This window comes from Homarus americanus, unplaced genomic scaffold, assembly GCF_018991925.1.
Source record: "Homarus americanus isolate GMGI-L3 unplaced genomic scaffold, GMGI_Hamer_2.0 scaffold39155, whole genome shotgun sequence".
NCBI lineage: Eukaryota > Metazoa > Arthropoda > Malacostraca > Decapoda > Nephropidae > Homarus > Homarus americanus.
The window spans coordinates 6,118,722-6,143,350 of NW_024737042.1; the positions used below are offsets into that span (position 1 = coordinate 6,118,722).

A 24,629-nucleotide genomic window follows, 5' to 3' on the forward strand; every position below is an offset into this window, starting at 1 on the left:
AGATATTCATATTCTGAAAATAATGTCACCTTCGAGAAGTACGTGCGTAAAAGGTTTCCTTCCTGGATGTAATTCGTGAACACTGAACAACCCACGACTCTGCGTTATTTGAAGCTCTCCCATTAACTCTGAATCAGTCCAACTGAGATGATTATATTTACACAGAATGAATGACATGTAAGATCACAGTATTCTAACAAGGGTAATCAAGAGCTACACGTCACGACCAACGATAAGGCGCACTTCACAGCATATTTCGCGAGCGGGAAAAAAATAAACACCTTTCAGGTTAAAAGAAGTCGACTAAACGCCAAAAGTGCTTCCTTCTTATTATGAAATACGTGAAGTAATGTCAGTGGTCTTATCTAATCACGCCCCATTTATCTCGTGGCGTCTCTCTTGCTGGGCTGTGTATTACCGAAAAGATGATTTTTGTTTTCCCATCTTATTATAAAGCTGGACTTTCACCCCGTCTGGTCCCCGAGATATACTAGGGACTGTCAGTTGATTGAAAATGTCCAAAGGAGGGTCACCAGACTGGTGCCTGCACTTCGGCACCTCAGCTACCCTGAGAGATTGGAGCGCCTGAAAATGCCTAGCTTATACTACAGACGGGCAAGGGGGGACCAAATTGAGGTGTATAAGCATCTCAAAGGGTACTACTCAGTCGAGTGTCCTTACCTGGAGCTGGCGGACGCTCGCCCCTGAAGGGGTTACAGGTCAAGGTTGAAGAAGCCGCAAGTCCAGAAAACTGTGAGGGGTAACTTTTTCGGAGTGAGAATTGTGACCTCTTGGAACAATCTGCGAGAAGGTGTTGTCATGGCGCCGAGTGTGAGCTCCTTCAAGACCAAACTTGACAAGCACTGGAGCAGGATCAGCAGGTTCAGATACATTCAGGAGCCGGTACATGCCCAGTACTTGCCAACAGTGCATAACAGAGACGTAACTGATCGCCCAAGCGGCTAACGAGCCGATCAGTAATGAAGAGGATAAAAGTAAAAAGTAAAAGTGAAGTTCCGGGGAGCTATGGATACAGTGTGATTGTCTCCGTCAAAATTCACCCTTAATTAATGCATAATCATGGCGCCTATCATAAGAACATAAGAAAATAAGGAGTCTGCAATAGGCCGGTTGGCCTGTGCATGGCAGCTCCTGTCGAGAGTTACTACCACTCTCTCTCATCCATGAATCTATCTAGCCTCCTTTTGAAACTTTCCAGAGTTCCCGCACTTACTACAAAGTTGCTAAGCTTGTTCCACTCGTCCACCACCCTATTTGTGAACCAGTTTCTTCCTATCTCCCTCCTAAACCTAAACTTATCCAACTTGAATCCGTTGCTCCGAGTCCTATCCTGCTCGGATATTATAAGAACTTTATCTATATCCCCTTTATTGATTCCTTTCACCCACTTAAATACTTTGTAGTGGACTTCTCCCCTACAACTGCGTATCCGCATTCCGATGCTACCGTATCCTAGCAACCAAACGAGCGGCGTCACCAGATGTTACCACCTTCCCTAGCAACGAACCAAAGACAGGCGACTTTCTCGGGTTTTCCCTACATGACTCATAGAGGACTCATGGCTGCTGGGTATATAAGCTCTGTCTCTCCATTGAGATTCATTCCGGTCTCTCTTCTTGAACAAGCAACACCTCCTCCTCAACATACACATTTCTACATAAAACATTACTAGAGGAATAAAGATGAGAGTGACCAACCAGCTCCACTAAGAACTTGGCAGGCCTCTCCATACAGTGTACCTTTAGACTAACACAACTAACACTTAACTAACACCTCAAAAAAAAAAAAAAAAAAAAAAAAATGTGACTACCCTCCCAGTTACACAGGACCTGGGCAGGCTCACTAACTCAACAACAAATAATAATAATAAGCAGCATTATATAAATAAACCAATATTAATACAAAGGTCTGACGACCCAAGGGAGAACAAAGACAAAACACCAATAAGAAAGATGAAGCGATCTGGTTGAGCCCAGATTCTTTCTACTCCTACTGTATTTCAGTTTCACCACTTTTCCTTCAACTCCTAATAATCTTCTTTCACCTCTTAACTAAAGACTTCGTATCGTATCGAGATTCATTCCGGTCTCTCTTCTTGAACAAGCAACACCTCCTCCTCCGCCACTGGTCTCTCTTCTTGAACAAGCAACACCTCCTCCTCCGCCACTGCCTGGCGGCCCTCGCCTGCCTGGCGGTCCTCGCTCCCGCCAGCGAGCATGGCGACCCACCAGCTGTCCTTCTCTGAGCTTCCTCACCAACCAGCTCTCATTCTGACCATTCTTCTTGAACACGCAACACCTACTCGGCTCCACGCTGTCCAGCATTCATTCAACCAGGAGGCCAGCAACAGGCAACATCTTCTCTAGAAGCTCCTGCACATCTACCTCCTTCAACACGTTACTCACCGAACGTCTCTACTGAGCAGCTCCTCACCACACGGGACCTCCAGCACCAGACTGTAAATTTACTTATATTATAAAAGAAAACCACCTTAGAGTTTCCATCCATCCTGAATGCTAGACAACATTATACCACGAATTCCTACAACTTCTATCATATCTCCTACCGTCTTTCAAGGGAATGCAAGTTAAGTTTCTTGAACCTATCCTGATATGGAAGGTTTCTAAGTCCCGGAATCATTTTTGTCATTCTTCGCTGCACTGACTCTAGTGAATTTATTTCCATTCTATAATAGGGGCACCAGAACTGAACCGCATAATTGAGGTGCGGCCTGACTAAGCAAGATATAGTTGCAATAAGACCTCTGCACTCTTGTTACTTACTTCTAGATATAAAACAATACTCTGTTTGCCTTATTTCGAACATTAACCTGTTTTCTAGGCCGTAGGTCTGGTCCTAAAGTACCCTAGGTCTCTTTCACAAGTCGACTTCTCTAGGTTGATGTTATTAAGGCTGTATGCATTATAAGTATTTGTTCTTCCAATATTAAGTACGCTGCACTTGCTGGTGTTGAATTTCATTGCCATTTTCAGACCACCCCTGCAGTATATTTAGATCCTCCTGTGATGCATTTGCATCCTGCCCCGAATTAATTTGCCGCCCTATTTTGGTGTCATCCGCAAACTTGCTTATGTCACTGCTGATCCCAGTATCTAGATCGTTTATGTAGATTATGAACAAGAGTGGGCCTAGTACTGACCACTGGGGAACCCCACTGGTTACATGGCCCCACACAGCAGTCATATATATATATATATATATATATATATATATATATATATATATATATATATATATATATATATATATATATATATAATATATATTTATATATACTGTATATATATATATTTATATATATATATATATATATATATATATATATATATATATATATATATTTAAAGGAAAGAAAAAACAGTTCCAAGCGTCGTGATTCCATCTTAGGGTAACAGACTAGGAAATACAAACCAGGTGTATATATATACAAGGAGACCAGGGTCATTACCTAATACCTGACCATTGTGGACCTGGTCTCACCTCCTCTGTATATACACCTTGGTTTGTATTTCTAGTCTGTACTCACCTGAAGATGAATTACAGGCTTGCGTGTTCTTTCTGTGGTTAAGCATATACCAGATCACCGCACCTATAGTGATTTACTTGCATATATGTATATATATATATGTATATATATATATATATATATATATATATATTTATATATATTTATATATATATATATATATATATATTTATATATATATATATATATATATATATATATATTTATATATATATATATATTTATATATATATATATATATATATATATATATATATATTTTATATATATATATATATTTTTTATATATATATATATATATATATATATATATATATATATATATATATATGTGATAACCACAAGGAAAGAAAAAACACGTGTTTTCCTTGTGGTTATATCATCTTGCACCCACAGTGATTTACTTGTGTATATATATATATATATATATATATATATATATATATATATATATATATATATATATATATATGTATATATATATATATATATATATATATATATATATATATATATATATATATTTCTAATGAAAACGTGGATAAGATAAATCTTGATAAAATCACACGGGAAAATGGAAACAACAGAACACCTTAGCTTTCGTCTTTTATTCGAACTCTTCAAGCTGAAGATGTCTTGAGATATATATATATATATATATATATATATATATATATATATATATATATATATATATATATATATATATATATATATATATATATATATATATATGCAGGCATAATTTCGCATTATAATTGTGTAAACTAGGTGTTTTGATTTTCTTTCCCAACGCAGCAGTTATTTTGGCAAATGTAGTGAAATTTTCGTTTATATATTGATGTATTAATTATGTAAGAATATTCCAGAATGTATTGCATAATTTTTTTTATGATTTACTTATTATTATAAGCCTCGATCAGAATAGAACGTTCTAGAACCACCCAGGCATCTCTGGGTGGTACTAGGCTGTTCGAAATGCGTCTGGCGAGACATACTGTACTGTACAATTGTACATACCTGTACAAGCGGCAGTGACAGGTAGGTCGATCGCTTCCGCTCGAAATTAATAAGAACTCCTAGTAGAACAACTGAAGATAATTGTTGTGCAATTAGTGTGGAATTGTTGTGAACAATATAAAGTGAAAGGATTAAGTAATTATACACTGGTAGTGTGGTGACTACAGTATACATTCTAAGTGAGAAATCCAGCCGTGAAGCCATTACCCTGTTAAAAGTGTGTTTCTGTGACCTGGTGGAAATCTACCTGCCTGTTGATTGATTGATTGATACGTTTATTGAGATACAAAAAACATTAATACATCTCAAAGGGATGAAGTGACATAAGTCATCCCCACCCCAGTCCAGGAATGTCCCTCTCAGGACTCCCATAAATCCCTAATATTTCATATAATCAGTTATAGTACATAATTATATTCTAGATGCAAAATTTCTATATTTCTTTAATATTTCATCTATTTTCCTATTTTAAATACCTGCCTGTTGTTTGTCTGTACACTGATACCAATCGTCGGGAAATTACCGGTGACTGGGAGAACAGCCAATGGTAATTCAACAACACTTGTGAGGTATCCACTGCTTCTGTACTGTACATACGACCCTAGCCGCTGGTAAACAGTAATGGTAGCTGGGTAAGCGGTGAAAGAGGGGGGTCGTAACAATACACACACACACACATATATATATATATATATATATATATATATATATATATATATATATATATATATATATATATATATATATATATATATATATATATATATATATATATATATATATATACTCAGGACGGGTGTGTTCCACCAGCCGCCTTGTGTAATGTGCCTGGAGAAGGGAAGGGGTGTTCGAGTAACAACGTTAATGATAACTTAAATAGCAGAGATTTCAGGCATTAGGCAATTAAAACTCCATACTTAAAGAGCTTTCAGTAATGTTTATTTCCACGAATTTGTTGATAACTTATCTGGTACGTCTTGGCACCAGCTACAAATAACACATTAAATTGTGTATTCATCATCTATTTATGTATTACTTCCCACCGTCCTCATATATGTATAAACTTGACTGTAATGTTTACTGGAGAACAGCTAAGTGTGGCATGTAGTCAGCAGTCGCTGGCAGGGGTTGCTTTCTTTTATTCTCTTCGCCACTGATGGGCTCGTTAGCCGCTTGGGCAGTCGGTCACGTCTGTGTTACGCACTGTTAGCAAGTACAGCCTGTACTGGGTATGTACCGGCTCCTGAATGTATTTGTACCTGCTCCAGTGTTGGTCATGCCTGGTCTTGAAAGAACCCACACTCGTTGCCGTCACAATACTCCCTGGCAGGTTATTCCAAGAGTTTCTAATTATCACTCCAAAAAAAATTGCTCACAGTTTTCTGGACTTGTGGCTTCTTCAATCTTGGGCCGTGACCCCTTGTGGGGCGGGCGTCCACCAGCTCCAGGTATGGACACTCGACTGACTACTGTCCTCCGAGATGTTTATACACCTCAATTAGGTCACCCCTTGCCCGTCTATATTATAAGCTAGACGGCAGTTGAAGGCTTTCTAATCTCTGGGTAACAGAGGTGCCTTAGAGCAGGCACCAGTCTGGTGGCCCTCCTTTGGACATTTTCAATCAACTGACAGTCTCTGGCATATCTCGAGAACCAGACGGGATGGCAGTACTTCAAACGGGGAAGCACCTCACTCTTGAAGAGGTGCTTCCCTGTCTAGTCCCCGAGATATACTAGGGACTGTCAGTTGATTGAAAATGTCCAAGGAGGCCACAGATGGTACCCTACTACCCTTCAGTTACCCAGAAGGATTTGAACTGCACGAATAAAGTCGTTTGGCGTTAGCCAGAATAAGATACCTAAGTGTGCTAGTGCCCTCTAGAGGGTTAATGTATTTGGTGATAATCCTCTTAACACCAAATCATCATGAACCTCGTCTGTATTACAACTGTCTAGTTTCACACGTTCGTTGAAATTTTGTGTAGAAGAGATATCACGTGTTTATATAACCTTTGAGGACGATAATCTAATAATTTTGTCTTTAATGGTAATATTTATGATATAAACTTCAATGGATTATAAACCATCGCAATTAAGAGGACAAATCCATCAATATTACGTAGCTGTCCTAGACATGTACTGAAGCATAACAACTTGTCGATGTGGATTGTGGACGTGCAGGACCGCTTACCTTGGGTAGATGGTTATGTCTCCAAACATGTTGTAGGGGTATCGAGATATTAATGTTGTCTAGCACTCAGGATGGAAGGAAACTCTAATGTGGTTTTCTTGTATAATATATATAAGTTATATGATAGACAGTCTGGTGCTGCGGAGATGCCGTGTGGTGAGAGCAGCTCAGTAGAAGACGTTCAGGGGTATCGTGTTGAAGGGTAGATGTGCAGGAGCTTCGTTAGAGAAGGTGTTGCCTGTTGCTGGCCTCCTGGTTGAATGAAATGTTAACAGCGTGGAGCTTGCTGGAGGAGATGTTGCTTGTTCAGGAAGAATGGTCAGAATGAGAGTTGGTTGGTGAGGAAGCTCAGAGAAGGACATGCTCGCTGGCGGGAGCGAGGACCGCCAGGCAGGCGGAGGGCGGGTCTGCCAGGCAGCGGCAGAGGAGGAGGTGTGTTGCTTGTTCAAAAGATTGGTCAGACTGAATCTCAATGGAGAGACAGAGCTTATATACCCAGCAGCAGCCGCCATGAGTCATGGTGGGAAAAACCAGTAGCCGGTGAATAGTTTCGTTGCTAAGATCCGTAACATCTGGTTGGTTGCTAGGGAAGGCGGCACATGGAATGCGATAGCAGGTGGTGAGCTGCTACGCAGTTGTAGGAAGTTGTAGGGAGGGTCACCAATACTCCCCCTCCCCTCAGGCGGTGTAGGAGACTTGTTGTTTGTAGAGTTGCTTAGCACATGTGAGGAAGACCGGGCAGTGCATGCCTCATGTGAGACAACGGCGATGGCGTGATGAGCCGATCGCTGAAATACAACTGTCTAGATACACACTATCTGTGGAGAAAGGAGAAAAAGGGTGTGTGGAGGCGATGAATGTTGTGCTTCCTCACGACAGGTACAGGGTCGTCAGATGCGCCTGCTGGGGTGTGTGGGCCTGGATCAGGAGCAGGGCTGGGTCAGCAGAAGCGGATTAGGGCTCGTGACAGCAGCTGGGTCCACGACAGCAGCAGGGTGCAGGACATTAGCAGGGGGTACCTGGGGAGAAAAGAGGGGTGTGGAGGCGATGGATGTTGTGTGCTTCCCTCACGGCAGGTACTGCTGGGTCGGCGTCTGAGGCAGGACGGGTGTGCTGGGGTCGTCAGAATGTGGTGCGTGGGGCAGGAAGAGGAGCCGGTGTCTGCTTGAAGTGGGAGCGTGATCAGTCTCCTCCATCCTGTGTGAGTGCTAATCTCCGGGAGTCACCATTGTAGGGGTATCGAGATAATGTTGTCTAGCACTCAGGATGGAAGGAAACTCTAATGTGGTTTTCTTGTATAATATATATAAGTTATATGATGACAGTCTGGTGCTGGGGTGCCGTGTGGTGGGGAGCAGCTCAGTAGAAGACGTTCAGGGAGTATCGTGTTGAAGGAGGTAGATGTGCAGGACTTCGTTAGAGAAGGTGTTGCCTGTTGCTGGCCTCCTGGTTGAATGAAATGTTAACGCGTGGAGCTTGCTGGAGGAGATGTTGCTTGTTCAGGAAGAATGGTCAGAATAGAGAGTTGGTTGGTGAGGAAGCTCAGAAGGACATGCTCGCTGGCGGGGGCGAGGACTGCCAGGCAGGCGGAGGAGAGGCGGGTCGCCAGGCAGCAGCAGGAGGTGTTGCTTGTTCAAGAAGATTGGTCAGACTGAATCTCAATGGAGAGCAGAGCTTATATACCCAGCAGCAGCCGCCATGAGTCATGGTGGGAAAACCCGAGAAGTAGCCGGTGAATAGTTTCGTTGCTAAGATACGGTAACATCTGGTTGGTTGCTAGGGAAGGCGGCACATTGGAATGCGATAGCAGGTGGTGAGCTGCTACGCAGTTGTAGGAAGTTGTAGGGGAGAAGTCCACTACAATGTTAACCTTCGAGAAAAAAACTAGATTAGCATTAGGCAAATGGAAATGTGTGCAATTGCAATTCTTTTATCAAGCATATTGAACTAAAGTGTCAAGTGCGAATACTATAAATTATATAACAAGACCACCTGACCCAGTGCCGATAATTGCCCAAATAATGGATAACCATCTGAATACTGAACATTTTGTATATCGACCTGACGTAGTAAAGAACAGCATGTGAACATCTAATTCGCAAATCAACATAAGATATTCAGATGATCTGCAAAATACATTTTAGAAATTTTAAAAAGCAACGTGGTACATTGTTCATACAGCTTCGGCGTCATTCGAACATTTACTTGCTAGGTCAGTCATGCTGGTGTTGTCCCTCCGGCGTGTATTTGGTCTTGGCGTGAGACTTGGCGCTCTGGTCCTCCCCGGCGATGACTAGTGTCTGGATAGCCTTGGCGGGGAGGTGAACGTTAGTATACCTCCCATACCCGACCTCCACACTAACTTCCCGCGCCTCCTCGCCCCTGACAACAAAAGCAACACGATTGTTGACAGAGGTAGGCAGACATTAGTCAAGCTGTCAAACGAGTTTACATTGATTCAGCATGTACAATACAGGGTATACAAATAATGTACACAGATAATGCATATCAAACCCCAAATAATTAGGAAATGGTATAATTCATTAGCTTAATAATGCATTCAACACACAAACTTTATCTGCAGTATTAGAGCTGTGAACTCCTTTATGATCAATCTTGACTACCACCGGCACATTATCAGGTACAGTCGCCGACAAAATACACCCAAGAGCCCTTATATACACAGTACTTACCAACAGTACGTAACAGAGAACTAATTGACTGGCTAGTAAGCTGAAGAGTGGGAAAGAAGAGGATGAAAATAAGTAATACAACAACATGTACACTCGCTCCAAAAAGTACCTTTACGGTGGGGTCCGATGAATTTAAAAATGAACACTGCTACTCCTGTTGTCTCGGTAAGGTTGTCATATTATTTAACACAAAATCGTAAAGATAATTTTTGGAGCAGGCGTGTTCCCGATTACAAACAGGGACGGAATCCACACAAATTAAATACGAAAGTTGTTCTTAGCAGTTATCACATCTATTTTAATATCAGAAACAACTTTAGACATAGAGCTTGACGGTCTGTTCATTGATTTCAAAGCACTTTGGGAGTCAGAATATCACCCCACCTCCAATCTCTTTAAGGTAGTCTGTAGCTAAGTAGATTCCCAGTAGTCCAGCTTGTGTTGTGCTGGCCCAGTTGTTCAGCCTTTGCTTGTTTGACACTATCATCTCTTTTTCTTTATATATTACAATTGCACAACCTGTTCGACCTGTGTTTGTCTGCACAGAACCACCAGTTAAAGCATAACACTGGAGGGGACATGTCCACCCATCAGTCCCTTCTGGTAATGGGGGTGCGTCTACCTATTAAAGACAAATACTCTTACAACGTGGACAATAGCCATAAAGGGATTGATGATGATGATATCGAGACAACACAAACACATTGCAGGTATTTAGCAGGTCTCTATACTGTAGTAAAAGGGTCATGTCAGGTGTAATTCTTTTTTTTTTTTTCATCTTTATCGTATTTGAAATTTAGACTGTTTTGTTGAAATGTTGGATATGGACTAACTGCTTCGCAATCTCAGCTCAGCCTCTTCCTACAGTTTTTCACAAAATTTTCTTACAGAGAGATTTGAGGGATATTAGAGTACACTTCTTTTCTTCTTTTATCCTCTTCACCACTGATCGGCTCGTTAGCCGCTTGGGCGCTCGGTCACGTCTCTGTTACTTTTCTTTTTCTTTTATCCTCTTCACCAAATGATCGGCTCGTTAGCCTTGGGCGATCGGTCACGTCTCTGTTACGCACTGTTGGCAAGTACTGGGCATGCACTGGCTCCTGAATGTACCTGAACCTGCTCCAGTGTTGGTCAAGTCTGGTCTTGAAATAAATCACACTCAGTGCCGTCACAACACTTTCTGGCAGATTGTTCCAAGAGTTCACAACTCTCACTCCAAAAAAGTTTGCCCTAACAGTTCGCCCCTTGCCCGTCCGTAGTATTGTAGTGGATACCTCCCCTACAAACGCTGTTTGTCGCCGAGTAGCCGACCCCGCGAATTCCCGTGTTTGCCTCGTGGTCTAGGTCAACCAGCGCCGCCTTACATGACGGAGGTCAACTATTAAGCCACGCCTACATCCGCTATATAAGACCTGACCTCGTGGTGACCTACCTCTCTTCTAGCTACAGCCGCAGCAAGCAACACCACCTCCTCCGCCGCTGCCTGGCGGCCCTCGCTCCCGCCGGCGAGCATGGCGACCCCTAGCTGTCCTCCTCTGAGCACCCTCACCAACCAGCTCTCTCTGCATCACGCTTGTAACCATGCTGCCTTCCCAACACCATGCTGCATTGTACACCCAATACAATATGGATACAGAGAGCACATTGTGAGTTTCCTTTCTCCATCCCATCCTGAGTGTGAACCGAAACAACTCGTACCCCACAGTTTAAGCTAGGCAAGTTCAGGCGCTCCAATCTCTCAGGGTAGTTGAGGTGCCGAAGTGCAGGCACCAGTTTGGTGGCCCTCCTTTGAACATTTCCAACCAACTTTTACTTTGGTTTCTAAGAGGAGTTATGCTGACGTATTAGCAGGGCCACAGGAGGGGGCGGAGGGTAATGCAGGATCAGAACAGGTTCTACAGCAGCTAGGGACTCTGAAGAAGTGTGTCGAAGAAATGAATATTAACGGACCTACTGTTAGGGGAGAGGAGGAACAACGGGAACGTTTCCAGCGCAGGAACAATGTAATAGTTTTTGGAGTTCCTGAGAGCCAGGCGGAGGTGGTAAGATAACACACGATAAGATGCAGTTTAAGAATATTTGTACAGAGGTTCTGAAGATGCCATCAACCCCTCAGGATGTAAGGAGGCTGGGACAAAGCAGGGGCAAGCCTCGCCCCCAGGATCACACTAGTGAGTGAGGAGGAGAAATGGGAGGTTATTCGGCAGGCAAAAACAGCAAGGAACGAGGCATTTCGGAGTGTATTCATTCACCCAGATCGCACGGTATTGCAGAGGGAACAGCACAGGAAGCTCCTGCAGGACTTGAAACAGAAAAAAGAGGAGTCGAGGAGGAGCGGGGGCGGGTGTACATGGGTTGTATTCAGGGAGAGAGTGGTGGAAGCAAGTGTGCCGACACAGGGCTGAGGGACAGCAGCGCACCCTCCACCAACTCTACCCCCTGCCCAGGAGGTGGCACCAGCTCCGCCTTTCAGCCGGGAGGAGGCGAGCGCCTTGTAAACAAAAATTTAGTTTAACAAATTTATTGGCAAAGCTTTAGTACAGTTTGCCTATTCTGAGTAATTCAGTCAGGTCTTGACACTGAAGGTGGAATCACTTCTCAAGGCCACGCAGGGCAGAGGTTCATACACAAAGAAATACATCATATTCATTAACAGCTATATATGTATAGAGGTCAGATTCATGTGGGTAATGTCACTGTTCACTGCCATGCAGGACAGAGGTTCGTACACAAAGAGATGCATCATATTCATTGACAGTATATACACATATATATATATATATATATATATATATATATATATATATATATATATATATATATATATACACACACACATACATATACGTGTATCTATATAAATATATATATATATATACACATATACATACATATACACACACATATATATATATATATATATATATATATATATATATATATATATATATATATATATATATACATACACATACATATACACATACATACACACACATGCACATACATACATACATACATACATACATATACATACACACACATACATACATATACATAGGTCAGATTCATGTGGGTAATGTCACTTCACTGCCATACAGGACAGAGGTTCGTACACAAAGAATGCATCATATTCATTGACACTATATATAGGTCAGATTCATGTGGGTAATGCCACTGTTCACTGCCATGCAGGACAGAGGTTCGTACACAAAGAAGGAAATACATCATATTCATTAGCAGTATATATAGGTCAGTGGATCACATACATTGGAGTCATATTCTAATTGAAGACTAATCAGTGTGGGCTAGCAATGACGTTTCTTACCACACCCTGCAAAATACAGTGTACTTAGCAAATGCTGCAGCTTCTGAGAATGGGGGGGAGGGGGTACTACTAAGAGCAGAGACGTTACCGAGAACAGATTCTGGCTTGAATGTCATGTACACTAATACTGACACATTCCTTGATAAAAGAGAGGCGTTTGAAACACTACTGAAGGTACACCAATCAGATATTGTGGGAGTTGTAGAACTGTTGTACGAGAACAGGAGAATCGACCCAGAAGAATGTGAGTTCAGTATTGCTGGATATGACTCATTTACGAACCTTTCTCAAGAAACTTGCAAGAGGGGTGTGATTATATATACAAGGCAAGACCTTAGAGCCAGCCAGGCAAGGGTAAAGGGAGAGGATGTTTTTGAAGAGTCCAAGTGGTGATAAAATTAAACTAAAGGGAAGGGACTTACTTATTGTCGGGTGAATCTACAGATCCCCAAACTGTGGCCCACTAAATCGAAGGAACTTAAGAGCCTTAATAGACAACGCGGCGATGCTCAATCCTAGCCACCTCCATACCATGGGGGATTTTAACTATGGCGACATCGACTGTAGAAACGAGTTCAACCCAAATGACTTGAATAACCCTGCTACTCTCTTTGTAGAAACTCTGAGAGATAATATTCTGTTCCAACATGTTAGAGGCCCGACACATTACAGAGGGGAGCAAACACCCAAGCCACTAGACCTCATCATAACAAACGAGGAGGGTATGGTGGCCAAACTGGAACACCTTGCCCCAGTTGGCACCAGTCACCATATAGTATTGTCATTTAGATTTAACTATTACCTAGTTCAAGATAAGGCCAAGCCAAGGTGCAAATATTACAGGGGAAATTACAACGGGATGAGAGAAGAGATGAGGGGTATCCACTGGCCTGACTCATTAAGGCAGAAGAACGCAGACACTACGCTGAATATCATAACTAGTAAAGTGACCCATTTGATCGATAAATATATACCCAAGACCAAACCCAGTGCCTCTAGGAATACGAGAGGATCCCTACACATGAACCACAAAGGCGGTCGACAAAGTTAAGAAGAAAACCCAGAAATTCAAGACGTGGGTTGGGTCACATGATGAGCAGGACAGAAGGATGTATGCAAGAGCCAGAAACCAAGTAAAGATAGAATGTAGAAGGGCTGAAAAGGAGTTCCAGAGGCTGGTTGCAAGCGAGGTCAAGTCAAACCCAAAGGTGCTTTACCACTATGCAAAGTCGAAATTAAAAACTCGATTAGGAGTATCAGACCTGAGGCATGAGGATGGTAGTTACGCAGATTCTGACCAGGATAAAGCTTAGGCATTGAATAGCTTCTTTTCCTCGGTGTTCACAAGAGAGGATGCGATTAACCTTCCTGCGTTTGAGGACAGACGGTTCGACACAGCACTGACCCACATTTTGTTCACAGAAGAGGGTATTGGAAATAAACAGTCAAAGCTACAGGTCCATAAGAGTCCCAGCTCTGACATGGTGCATCCCAGAGTGCTCAGAGAGTTGAGCAACGAGCTTCAGAAGCCCCTGAAGATCCTGTTTTGTAAATGCCTGGATGAACAAAAGGTCCCCAGTGAATGGAAAGTGGCTTATGTGAGTCCTATCTTCAAAAAGGGCGATCGTCACTCCATGAACAACTATAGACTGGTGAGCCTGACCAGCATAATATGTAAAGTACTTGAGAGTATTATCAGAGATGCCGCGATGGAACATCTGCTATGAAACAACCTTGTAATGGAATGCCAACACAGTTTTATGCCGGGGCGTGCCTGCTTAACACAATTGCTCAAGGTATTGGATAATTGGACCCATATTCTGGAACGAAGTAGTAATATCGACAATATTTACCTAGATTTTGCCACGGCTTTCGACAGTGTACCCCACGAAAGGCTGAAAATCAAACTGGAAGGGTACGGAATTCGGGGAAATGTCCTAGCGTGGATAGAAGACTTTCTACATGACCGCAAGCAGTGTGTGGTGATTAATGGCACGAAATCATCATCCGTACCTGTCACAAGCGGGGTACCACAGAGCAGTGTATTGGGACCGCTGTTGTTTGTTTGTTTCATAAATGACATGCCTGACGTTGTAATCTCCTCCATACAAATGTTTGCCGATGACGCCAAGTTATTTCGGAAAATCAAGAACCAAGCGGACTGTGAAGAGCTGCAGAAGGACCTTTGTGGGCTCCAAGAATGGTCGAAGAAATGGCTGCTGATATTCAATGTCACGAAGTGTAAGAGGATGCACCTGGGGCATATCAACGGTAAGGAGGCGTATCATATGTCCCAACAGGATAAAGAAAGTGCATTATTTGAGACTGAATGTGAGAAGGACCTAGGTGTGTATGTTGACAATGAGCTGAAGTTCTCGGGACATTGCGAGAAGAAGGTAAATCAAGCAAGTAAATTATTGGGTCTTATAAGAAGGTCGTTCAGATATCTAGACGGTCCGTCCCTCGTAACGATCTTCAAGAGTGAAGTGCTTCCCCATATGGAGTACTGTCACCCCGTCTGGTCCCCGAGATATACTAGGGACTGTCAGTTGGTTGAAAATGTTCAAAGGAGGGCCACCAGATTGGTGCCTGCCCTTCGGCACCTCAGCTACCCTGAGAGATTGGAGCGCCTGAACTTGCCTAGCTTATACTACAGACGGGCAAGGGGTGACCTAATTGAGGTGTATAAGCATCTCAAGGGGCACTACTCAGTCGAGTGTCCTTACTTGGAGCTGGCGGACGCTCGCCCCATATGGGGTCACAGCTCAAGATTGAAGAAGCCGCAAGTCCTGAAAACCGTGAGGGCAAACTTTTTCGCAGTGACAGTTGTGAACTCTTGGAACAATCTACCATAAGTGTGAGCTCTTTCAATGCAAGACTTGATCGACACTGGAGCGGGTTCAGGTACATTCAGGAGCCGGTTCATGCCCAGTACTTGCCAACAGTGAGTAACAGAGACGTGACCGATCGCCCAAGCGGCTAAGAAGCCGATCTTTTGGTGAAGAGATAAAAGAAAAGGAAAAGTAATCAGAGACGTGACTGATCGCCCAAGCGGCTAACGAGCCGATCAGTGGTGAAGAGGATAAAATTAAAGTATGACTGTGATGATAGACTGGCCAATGAGGCATGTAAGAAAGAAAATGTGGAACGGGACCTTAGCCTGTCCAGTGTTGTATTTAAAAACATACAAGTTAAAATCATGAACTCTGATCTAGAGAACTGAGAAATGCAGAGAGACCTAACAGTTGTAGCATGAGTAAATATGAAATTTTTTGTGACAATTGGTACCGGTATGGCCAGCGTAAGGACAGACCCAGACAATGTGATGTTACTGATGCAGTGTTGCTATTTTTTCGATTTTCCCGCTAAATCTAGATGTTTTGACCCACCATCTAGCAGGGGTTCCCAAGCTTTTTCTTGCACGACCCCATCCAGTGTTGTCAACTATCCAGTGCGACCCCAAATCATTTCACTGGCAGATCCAAAGGACCCCAGCGACCCCACCGACCCCATGACCTCTTTGCGACCCTACCTAATGAGGCTTCCAACCCCATTTGGGGTCGCGACCCCAGGTTTGGGAACCCCCGATCTAGCGGGTAAATTTGCTTCCATACTTTCTATATTTATCATTCTATCTATTTTTATTTCTTTTTTTTTTTACGGGAATTAGCCCACCCGGGCACAGGTCAAACGACCCACAACGGAGCCTGGGGGGCAAAAAAAAAAGAATGGAAAGAAATTGAAAATATAGAAAAAAAGGTTATGCTGTATTAATCTACACCACGAAGATGCCGGAAAACCAGCTTTTTAAAGTGAGACAGATTGTAAGAGCAAGGAAACACAGAACAAGGCAGAGCATTCCACAGTTTGGCTGTGTGAGGAAAGAAGGAGGTACTATAACGGGTTATTCTCGTGTGACCGACATCCACAGAGAAATGGTGGGCACCGCGGGCAAGACGTGTGTTACGAACCCACGGCCTTGCCGGCGGTACACAGGATGCCAAATCCACTGAACATTGCCCGTTAAAGTACCTGTAAAAGAGAGAGAGTGAAGCAACATTGCGGCGAAGAGAAAGGGGAGAGAGATTGTCGACTAAAGGAGGAGAGTTAATAAGACGAAATGCCTTTGATTCCACCCTATCTAATAGTTGGACAGAAGAAGAGCCACCCCAGATATGAGAGCAGTACTCCAAGTTAGGACGAATGAATCCCTTATATACTTGGAGCAACTGCTCAGGAGTGAAGTAGCTGCGGCATCTGTACAGCATTCCCAACTTTCGGGAGGCAGCTTTAGTTATACTAAGGATGTGTGATTTCCAGGACATATTGGAGGAAATGGTGAGGCCTAACATATTTATTTCAGAATTTGGGAGGATGATAGCGTCCTGAAATGTAATTGGTGGGAGATCGTCTAATTTACAAAGTGTAATTGGTAAATATTGAGTTTTGTTACTATTGAACTTAACCAAGTTTGTATCTCCCCATTCAGAGATGCTGCACAGATCCGCGTTGATAGAAGTAATGATATCAGTTCTAGAAACAGATCTAGTTTGAGAGTAAGGAGGAAGGGGAAAATGTGAGGAAGAGTGAAGAGTAGAATCATCAGCGTAAGAATGGATAGAATTAGTTGTATTGTGAAGTAAATCATTGATAAAAAGAAGGAAGATAGTAGGTGAAAGAACAGAACCCTGTGGGACGCCACTATTGGTAGAGAAAGAGCGAGTGATCGATCCCTCGACAACAACTGCCATGGATCGATTCTCAAGGAAGCTAGAGATGAGAGAACAAAGTGGGGGAGAGAAACCAAAAGAGGGAAGTTTAGATAGCAAAGACTTGTGCCATACCCTGTCAAATGCTTTGGAGATGTCGATGGCCACGACAAAAGTATCCCCATAATCCCTAAGAGAGGATGACCAAAGATGGGTGCAATAGGAGAGCAGATCACCAGTAGATCTTGCCTGGCGAAAGCCATACTGGTGATCCGACAAAAGAGAAAGGCGTTCAAGGTGACGGAGAAAATGGGAGTTCAAGATAGTTTCGAAAATCTTAGAGGGGGATTAAGTTAGGGCAATGGGGCGATAGTTAGAGGGATTATATATAATAATCAGTTTAATTGTCTATATATTTATATACGGTTTAAATAAGGAGGGTAACACATGCTATTATCTGTACAGTTACAATCTAGGGCGTTAGGGGTCAAATCGAGCGGGTTTTGGGGTCTCATATAGCGGGAATGTATATTTGTAGATGGCAACACTGTTGTAACTGATATAGTCGTCAGAGCGCACCCAACCTTCACACGGAAGTGATATGCTGCTGCGTCGCTCCCGGGTCATGCTCAAATTTGCTGACCGTTACGACTGTCAGCCTTTTTTTTCACGTTGGGCTCGCTCTGGCTGCTTTATCTTGTAGTTGTACATGGATATTATTATTTTTGTACACTACGCTTCTTCCCTGAGTCCCTGCTGTTTGGTAACGACGCGAACCTGGGGGGGGGGGCTCAGAGGGCTGCATCGAAACAGTAAATGTGGTAACAGCTTCTGTTTGGGATTCATTAGTGCTTCATAACCTGTTACTGTTAGGCGCAAGAGCTTGGCTAAGCCCCCGTCAGGGGATTGTCTGTTCAACCTACCACTAGACCCGTCTTTACTCGCCCATCAAGTGGACAGAAGGGGTTTAGCTGAGGTGGACAGATTAGGTAGGATTTTTATGTATGTAATTGACCATGGCCAAAGTGAGAGTGAAGATCTCTGGAACCCCGACCCAGGGGTCTCGGATAGGGCTAAAAATGCTATTAAGCGACCTAAGGGTGAGAATAAATAGACTTGTGGATCTGAGAGATGGCTACATCATCCTCACAGAGACAGATGAAAATGCTGATAAACTACTAAAGTCCGGTGCCATGAACAAAATGAAAACTAACAGATACGAGGTCATTGTCCCACGGGGATACGGCGCCAAGCTCACCCTTGCACGTAAGAAGTTGGACAAAGATGTAGTGGAAATTCATGCAGATGAAATAGAAAAGCAAAACAATGTCAAGATTGTGGTGTCATGGTCACGTTGACGGCTGGTCTGTTTTAGAACTAAGGATTCTTCTTATACTCCACAACCGCAAAACATGAATGGGTAGCTGGTTAGCTATCCCTAAGAAGAAACGCGTTTTTCCCTCTCGATGTTGTACACTAAGGATCCCTCCATAAGTCCCGCCCATGTAACACAGATTGCAACCTGCCCAGGAAGGTCCACGGCAAGAATGGCGCGACTCCCTACTCAGGCTAAAGAGGATATGTCGGAGTATGAAAATAAATGGAAAATAAAAACAAACAAAACGAAATTCGAGGTCATACCCATAGCCAAACGCCAGTGATGATCGACGAAGAAGAGATTGAGTACTCTAAACAAAGCAGGTTGCTCAGCCTCATCATCTCTCGGACGGGCATCATTTCTCACGTGAAGGACAGACTAAAGAAAGCAAAAGTCGCCGCCGCCAAATTAAAACGTTAAACTGATGCCTCAGAAGATACAAGTCCACCTGTACAAGGCGCTGGCGAGGCCTGTGCTGGAATACCCACATACACCACTCGTCACACTCGGGAAGACCAGACTACAACAGCTACAGAGCTTCCAAAACAAGTGTCTGAGTCAGCCAGTTGCCAAGCGCCACCCTACCAGGAAACAGTGGAAACCATCCACCTGAGAAATAAAACAGAGGCCCTCAACGTCAGGTTCCATCGCCTAGGGAAGAAGGTTTGGGACAAGCTCCTGGACGACCCTCACAGCCCAGACCACCTTAGCGGGGAAGACATCAACGGAGGGCGACCCCATGCCTGGTGGCCCCCGAAGTCTGCCCGCACTACAACAACCCAAACCGCGACCCATCTATGTCCGCCACAACGACCTACCTTAGATGATATAAGATCACATTTAACAAATCACAATCTGGTGAGTCCATAACGTTGCCATAAACATGTAATTGTAAAATCAAACTAGTCATTGTCAACCAAAGTAGCCATTGTGCAACCTCATCCTAAATCCTAGGTTTAACTCATTAAACTTCTTTTCCAACCTTTCCCCCCACGACTATCTGTCTTGACTTCTCTATCCTTCATGTCTGGCTGTGCCTTGAGCACAAGTATGCCTTCCATCCTTTCCCCACCTTAACTTAAAAGAAAAAAAAAAAGAGAGAAAAAATGTAGTTGTGACCAGAATTAGGCTAGGATACACACATCTGGCAAGTTAGTGGCGCTGTACCCACACCGGAACACTCAGCATGTAAACTGTGGTAAACCTTTAAAGCATACACTTGAACATTATATTATTGAATGTGACACTGTCAGAGACTTCAGGCCACCAGACTTATTGTATCATGAACTATGTAATTACTACATTGCTATCTATCTTAAATTTGCTAGCCCACACTGATTAGTCCTCAAATAGAATACGACTTCTACTGTATATGAACCACTGTCCTGCGTGGAAGTAAACAGTGATATCACCCACATGAATATGACCTATGTATACCATTTCTTTGTGTATGAACCTCTGTCCTGTATGGCAGTGAGAAGTGATAGCACTCTCAGTATCAAGGCCTGACTCAATTACTTAGAATAGGCAAACTGTACTCCAAGCTTTGCCAACAAATTTGTTAATCGTTAAAAAAAATATGCCCCCTCCAGCTGGCCTATGGCGGGATGTGACAAATTACAATCAAGTGCAACGGAGGCACCAGCCTAGTAACATACCTACCGCCTTGATCGTTCTCCTATCTCTCTTTTTTTAATGTAGCTTGTGTGGTGGGTCACTTAAGTGTTCACTGTCTTATCACCCACTTACAGCACTAATGTTATCAGTACTTGAACCACCGCAACAGCAACACAACTCACAAAAATAAGGAAACATATCAAAAACATAGTGATTCCTACCACATATACTGAGGCGCATTTGGTGTACAAAGTTTTTAAGTACATCAAAGATTGTACACACACACACACACACCCACACCACTGACAGTGTATGCATACTTGTAATGGTACGTATACCAGTGTGAGCGTGTTGTGTACGTTCATATACGTGTGTCTGATGTATACCGTGCGAGTATGTGTGCACATCTATCAAGCCATTGTCTGTTAAGAACATAAGAACATAAAAATGGAGGAAACTGCAGCGGGCCTATTGGCCCATATTGGGCAGTCCCATTTATGCCCAACCCCTATCGCTCATATATCCATCCAACTTATGTTTGAATCTATCCAGTGTATTCGAGTTAATGACACGAGACTAAGTGTGCTAACCTAGGTTGTTATCCCCGTAGAGATATCACGTGTGGATGCCTGGTTGCGACAAGGGCAATCCAGGCAGGCCTATCAAACCTATAGTAAATGGTTAATCAATTCACGCTTACAGAGTTCTCCTGCGCAACTCCAGTCTACAGTGACCGTGATCGACACAAGATTAAGTGTGTTAACCTAGGTTTGTATTCCCCATGGAAATATCATGTGTGGAAGTCTGGTTGCGACAAAAGCAACCCAGGCTGGCCTATTACACCATTTTTTTTTTTTTTTTTTTAAGGGGATTAACCCACCCAGGTACAGGTCACTGACCCACATCGGGGCCTGGGGGTTGGGGGGGCGAAAATATAATAATAATAATAATAATAATAATAATAATAATAATAATAATAATAATAATAATAATAATAATAATAATAATAATAATAATAAAAATAATAATAATAATAATTATTATTATTGCGGTATTCATAGTAAACGAAATTTATAATAAAATAAAAACAAAATTGAAAATAAAATAATAATAATAATAATAATAATAATAATAATAAAGAACCATAAAAAAGGGATCAAAAGTGAGAAACAATATACTGTATGTATGTTGTGTTGTCAATAGTAAGAGAAACAATTGAGACCCTGCAATTGTGTGTAAATGAGGCAGAAAGACAGATCAGCAACCTGAGACTTGATTATGCTTCCTGGTTAATCAAGTCACGCTTACCAATTCTCCTTGCCGCGACAACCGTCTACAGTGACTGTCAGTGACGCGAGACTACGTGTGGTAACCCAAGGGTACCTTTTTGTTGTTATGCCCGTGGAAAGAAGTTCTTGTGATGAAGCCTGGTTGCAACAAGAGCAATCCAGGCTGGCAGTAAATGTATCACTTGAATAATTAAGGCTCTGTTAAGTCATACCCATAGTAGAGTAATCACATGTGTCCCCAAGTTGAAAATTCCTCTTTTAGAAGATTAATTTTATTACAGCGTGAACGTGAGTGAATCATATATCCATGCAAATTGTAAATCATTGTATGGAAGCTTGACAAATAAATGTAAGTGCAATTATCTGCCCGTATCTGTGATCCTATCTTATTATTACTAAAGGTAATGACTGATTGGTTATGACAAAGTATAACCAGTAACTTAGATAGATGTTGGAAATTAAATGAATTCATTAAATCATCATTTATCAAGTATAAATCATGGAATGTCGAGTGGTGGAGTGAACTTCTACGTAGATACGCCATAATCTCCTGTAAGTAACCAGTGTGAAGGTATCGGACTCTACGGTAAGAAATAAGAAATACGACATATTATTATCTTATATAATATAATCCACTCCTACTACCACCGAACCACCCCAAAACCATGACAACTTCTATATATAAAATCATCACCAACCAACCACATAAGGACATATATATAAATATATATTATATATATCCAGTTATATTATACACACATATATATATATACATATATATATATATATATATATATATATATATATATATATATATATATATATATATATATATATATATATATATATATATATATATATATATATATATATATATAAATATATACATATATATTACTTTGCTGTCACTCTGAATCGAGTATGACGATTATCCAGCTATGATACAATGATATGAGTTACTAAGGATGTCACCTTCGTCGGCGAATTTGAGGCGTTCACAGATGTTGAATTGTGTGAATGGCTCCATCTCGTGCGGGAGGGGCGGCGGCAGCGTCTTTCCGGCGTTGGCGCTTGTCTGCCTCGGCATGCAGTCAGGCTGACTCGAAAGTATTGACACCTTCTTGTGTGGTGCTCCTCTAAGCGTTATGGTGTGGAGTAATTGTCTCCCAGGTGAGGGGGTCGATTTGGCAGTTTTTCAGGTTTGTCTTAAGACCATCCTTATACCTTTTCAGTTGCCCGCCAGCGTTACGTTTACTGTTCATTAGGTGACTGCAAAGTAGCTACTTTGGCAGTCTACTGTCGTCCATGCGGGTAATATGGCCAGTCCAGTGTAATTGTTCATGGATAATGGTAGTCTTGATGCTCCTACATTTGGTATCAGTGAGAATACTGGCATTTGTTCTCTTGTCTTCCCAGCGAACTCGGAGGATGGAACGTGGACTACGTTGATGAAAGTTTTCAAGTGCCTTGAGGTGCCTCCTGAACGTGATCCATGTCTCGCTGCCATATAGCATGGTGGGGAGGACCACTGCTCGATATACGTGCAATTTTGTAGCTAATTTCAGCTCCCTACAGCTGACGACACGGGTACGGAGTCTGCCAAAGGCTTGAGATGCACAAATGTTCTGGTGTTGAATCTCTTCGTCGATGTCCACAGTGGTGGACAGGTGGGAGCTGAGATACCGAAAGTGGGTAGCATAAGAGAGGGTAGTACTGTTAAGCTGGATGGATGGTGGAGGTGTGGCTGAACCAGGGGCAGGATGAAAGAAAATTTGAATCTTACGTACATTCACCTCAAGGCCAAAGTGTGCGCTATGCATCTGTGAAGGTGTTAAGAATTTCCTGTATGTCGCATTCAGTGTGAGCGACAAGGGTGAGGTCGTCTGCATAAAGAAGTTCAGTAATGGAAGCTGTCGACACCTTTGTTCCTGCCTGGAATCGTCTTATGTTGAAAAGACCCCCCCTTCATCCGGTACTCAATGTCCACCCCGCAGGCTAAATTGGCACTGGCACGGGTAAGGAAGGCAACCATGAAAATGGAAATCAGAGTTGGTGCCAGTACACATCCTTGTTTTACCCCCATTTGGATGGGGAAGAACTCAGACTGGGTGCCAATGCGCAGAACACTGCCGTTTACACCATCGTGAGTTGTCTCACAATGGCGATGAATTTTGGTGGGCAGCCAAAACGGCTGAGGGTCCACCAGAGGGCTTCCCTGTTGACCGAGTCGAAGGCCTTCGTTAGGTCGATGTAGGCCATGTACAGGTCACAACGCTGTTCTCTGCACTTTTCCTGTATCTGGCGGGCAGCAAAGATCATGTCAGTGATGCCACGTGACAGTCTAAAGCCACACTGAGGTTCTGTGAGGAAGTTTTCTGCCTCAGGAAAAAATCTGTTAAGGAGGACTAGGTAGATAATCTTGCCAGCTACGGACAGCAGCGAGATCCCGCGGTAGTTGCCACAGTCTGACCGGTCTCCCTTGTTCTTATAAATATTGACGATGGAAGCGTCTTTAAGAACTTGGGGGATTTCCTTCTTTTCCCATATATTCTCCAGGAGAGAGTGGAGATGGTTAGTAAGCAGAGGTTCTCCTGCTAGGCTGGGATTCCATCAGGCCCTGAGGCTTTGTTATTTTTCATCTGTTTGATGGCAGTAGCTACCTCATCCAGGGGAGGAGGATAGCCGAGATGGGTCAGCTCTGGATCCTGAGGGACCTGCTAGGTAGTCAGGACATCCACATCGGTGTTTTTGTTGAGCAGTGAATGGTAGTCCTCTTTCCAGCGCCGATGGATGCCTTCTTCGTTACCGTCAGATGAGTGGAGGGGGCTTTACGAAG

The 24,629-nt window shown here is 42.8% G+C and overlaps 1 protein-coding gene across 1 annotated transcript in view; it reads right to left on the bottom strand.

Moving 5' to 3' along the window:
• Positions 1–8,586: 8,586 nt before the first annotated feature.
• LOC121872630 (lysosomal acid glucosylceramidase-like) overlaps positions 8,587–24,629 on the bottom strand; it is a 36,474-nt gene continuing 20,431 nt past the window's right edge. Inside the window, exons 12-13 of the mRNA XM_042375545.1 lie at positions 8,985–9,161; positions 8,587–8,649 (exon numbers count right to left, since the gene is read on the bottom strand). Of these exons, the coding sequence (XP_042231479.1) occupies positions 8,993–9,161 (169 nt within the window). The 3' untranslated portion in view covers positions 8,587–8,649; positions 8,985–8,992. The remainder of the gene's footprint in view (positions 8,650–8,984; positions 9,162–24,629) is intronic.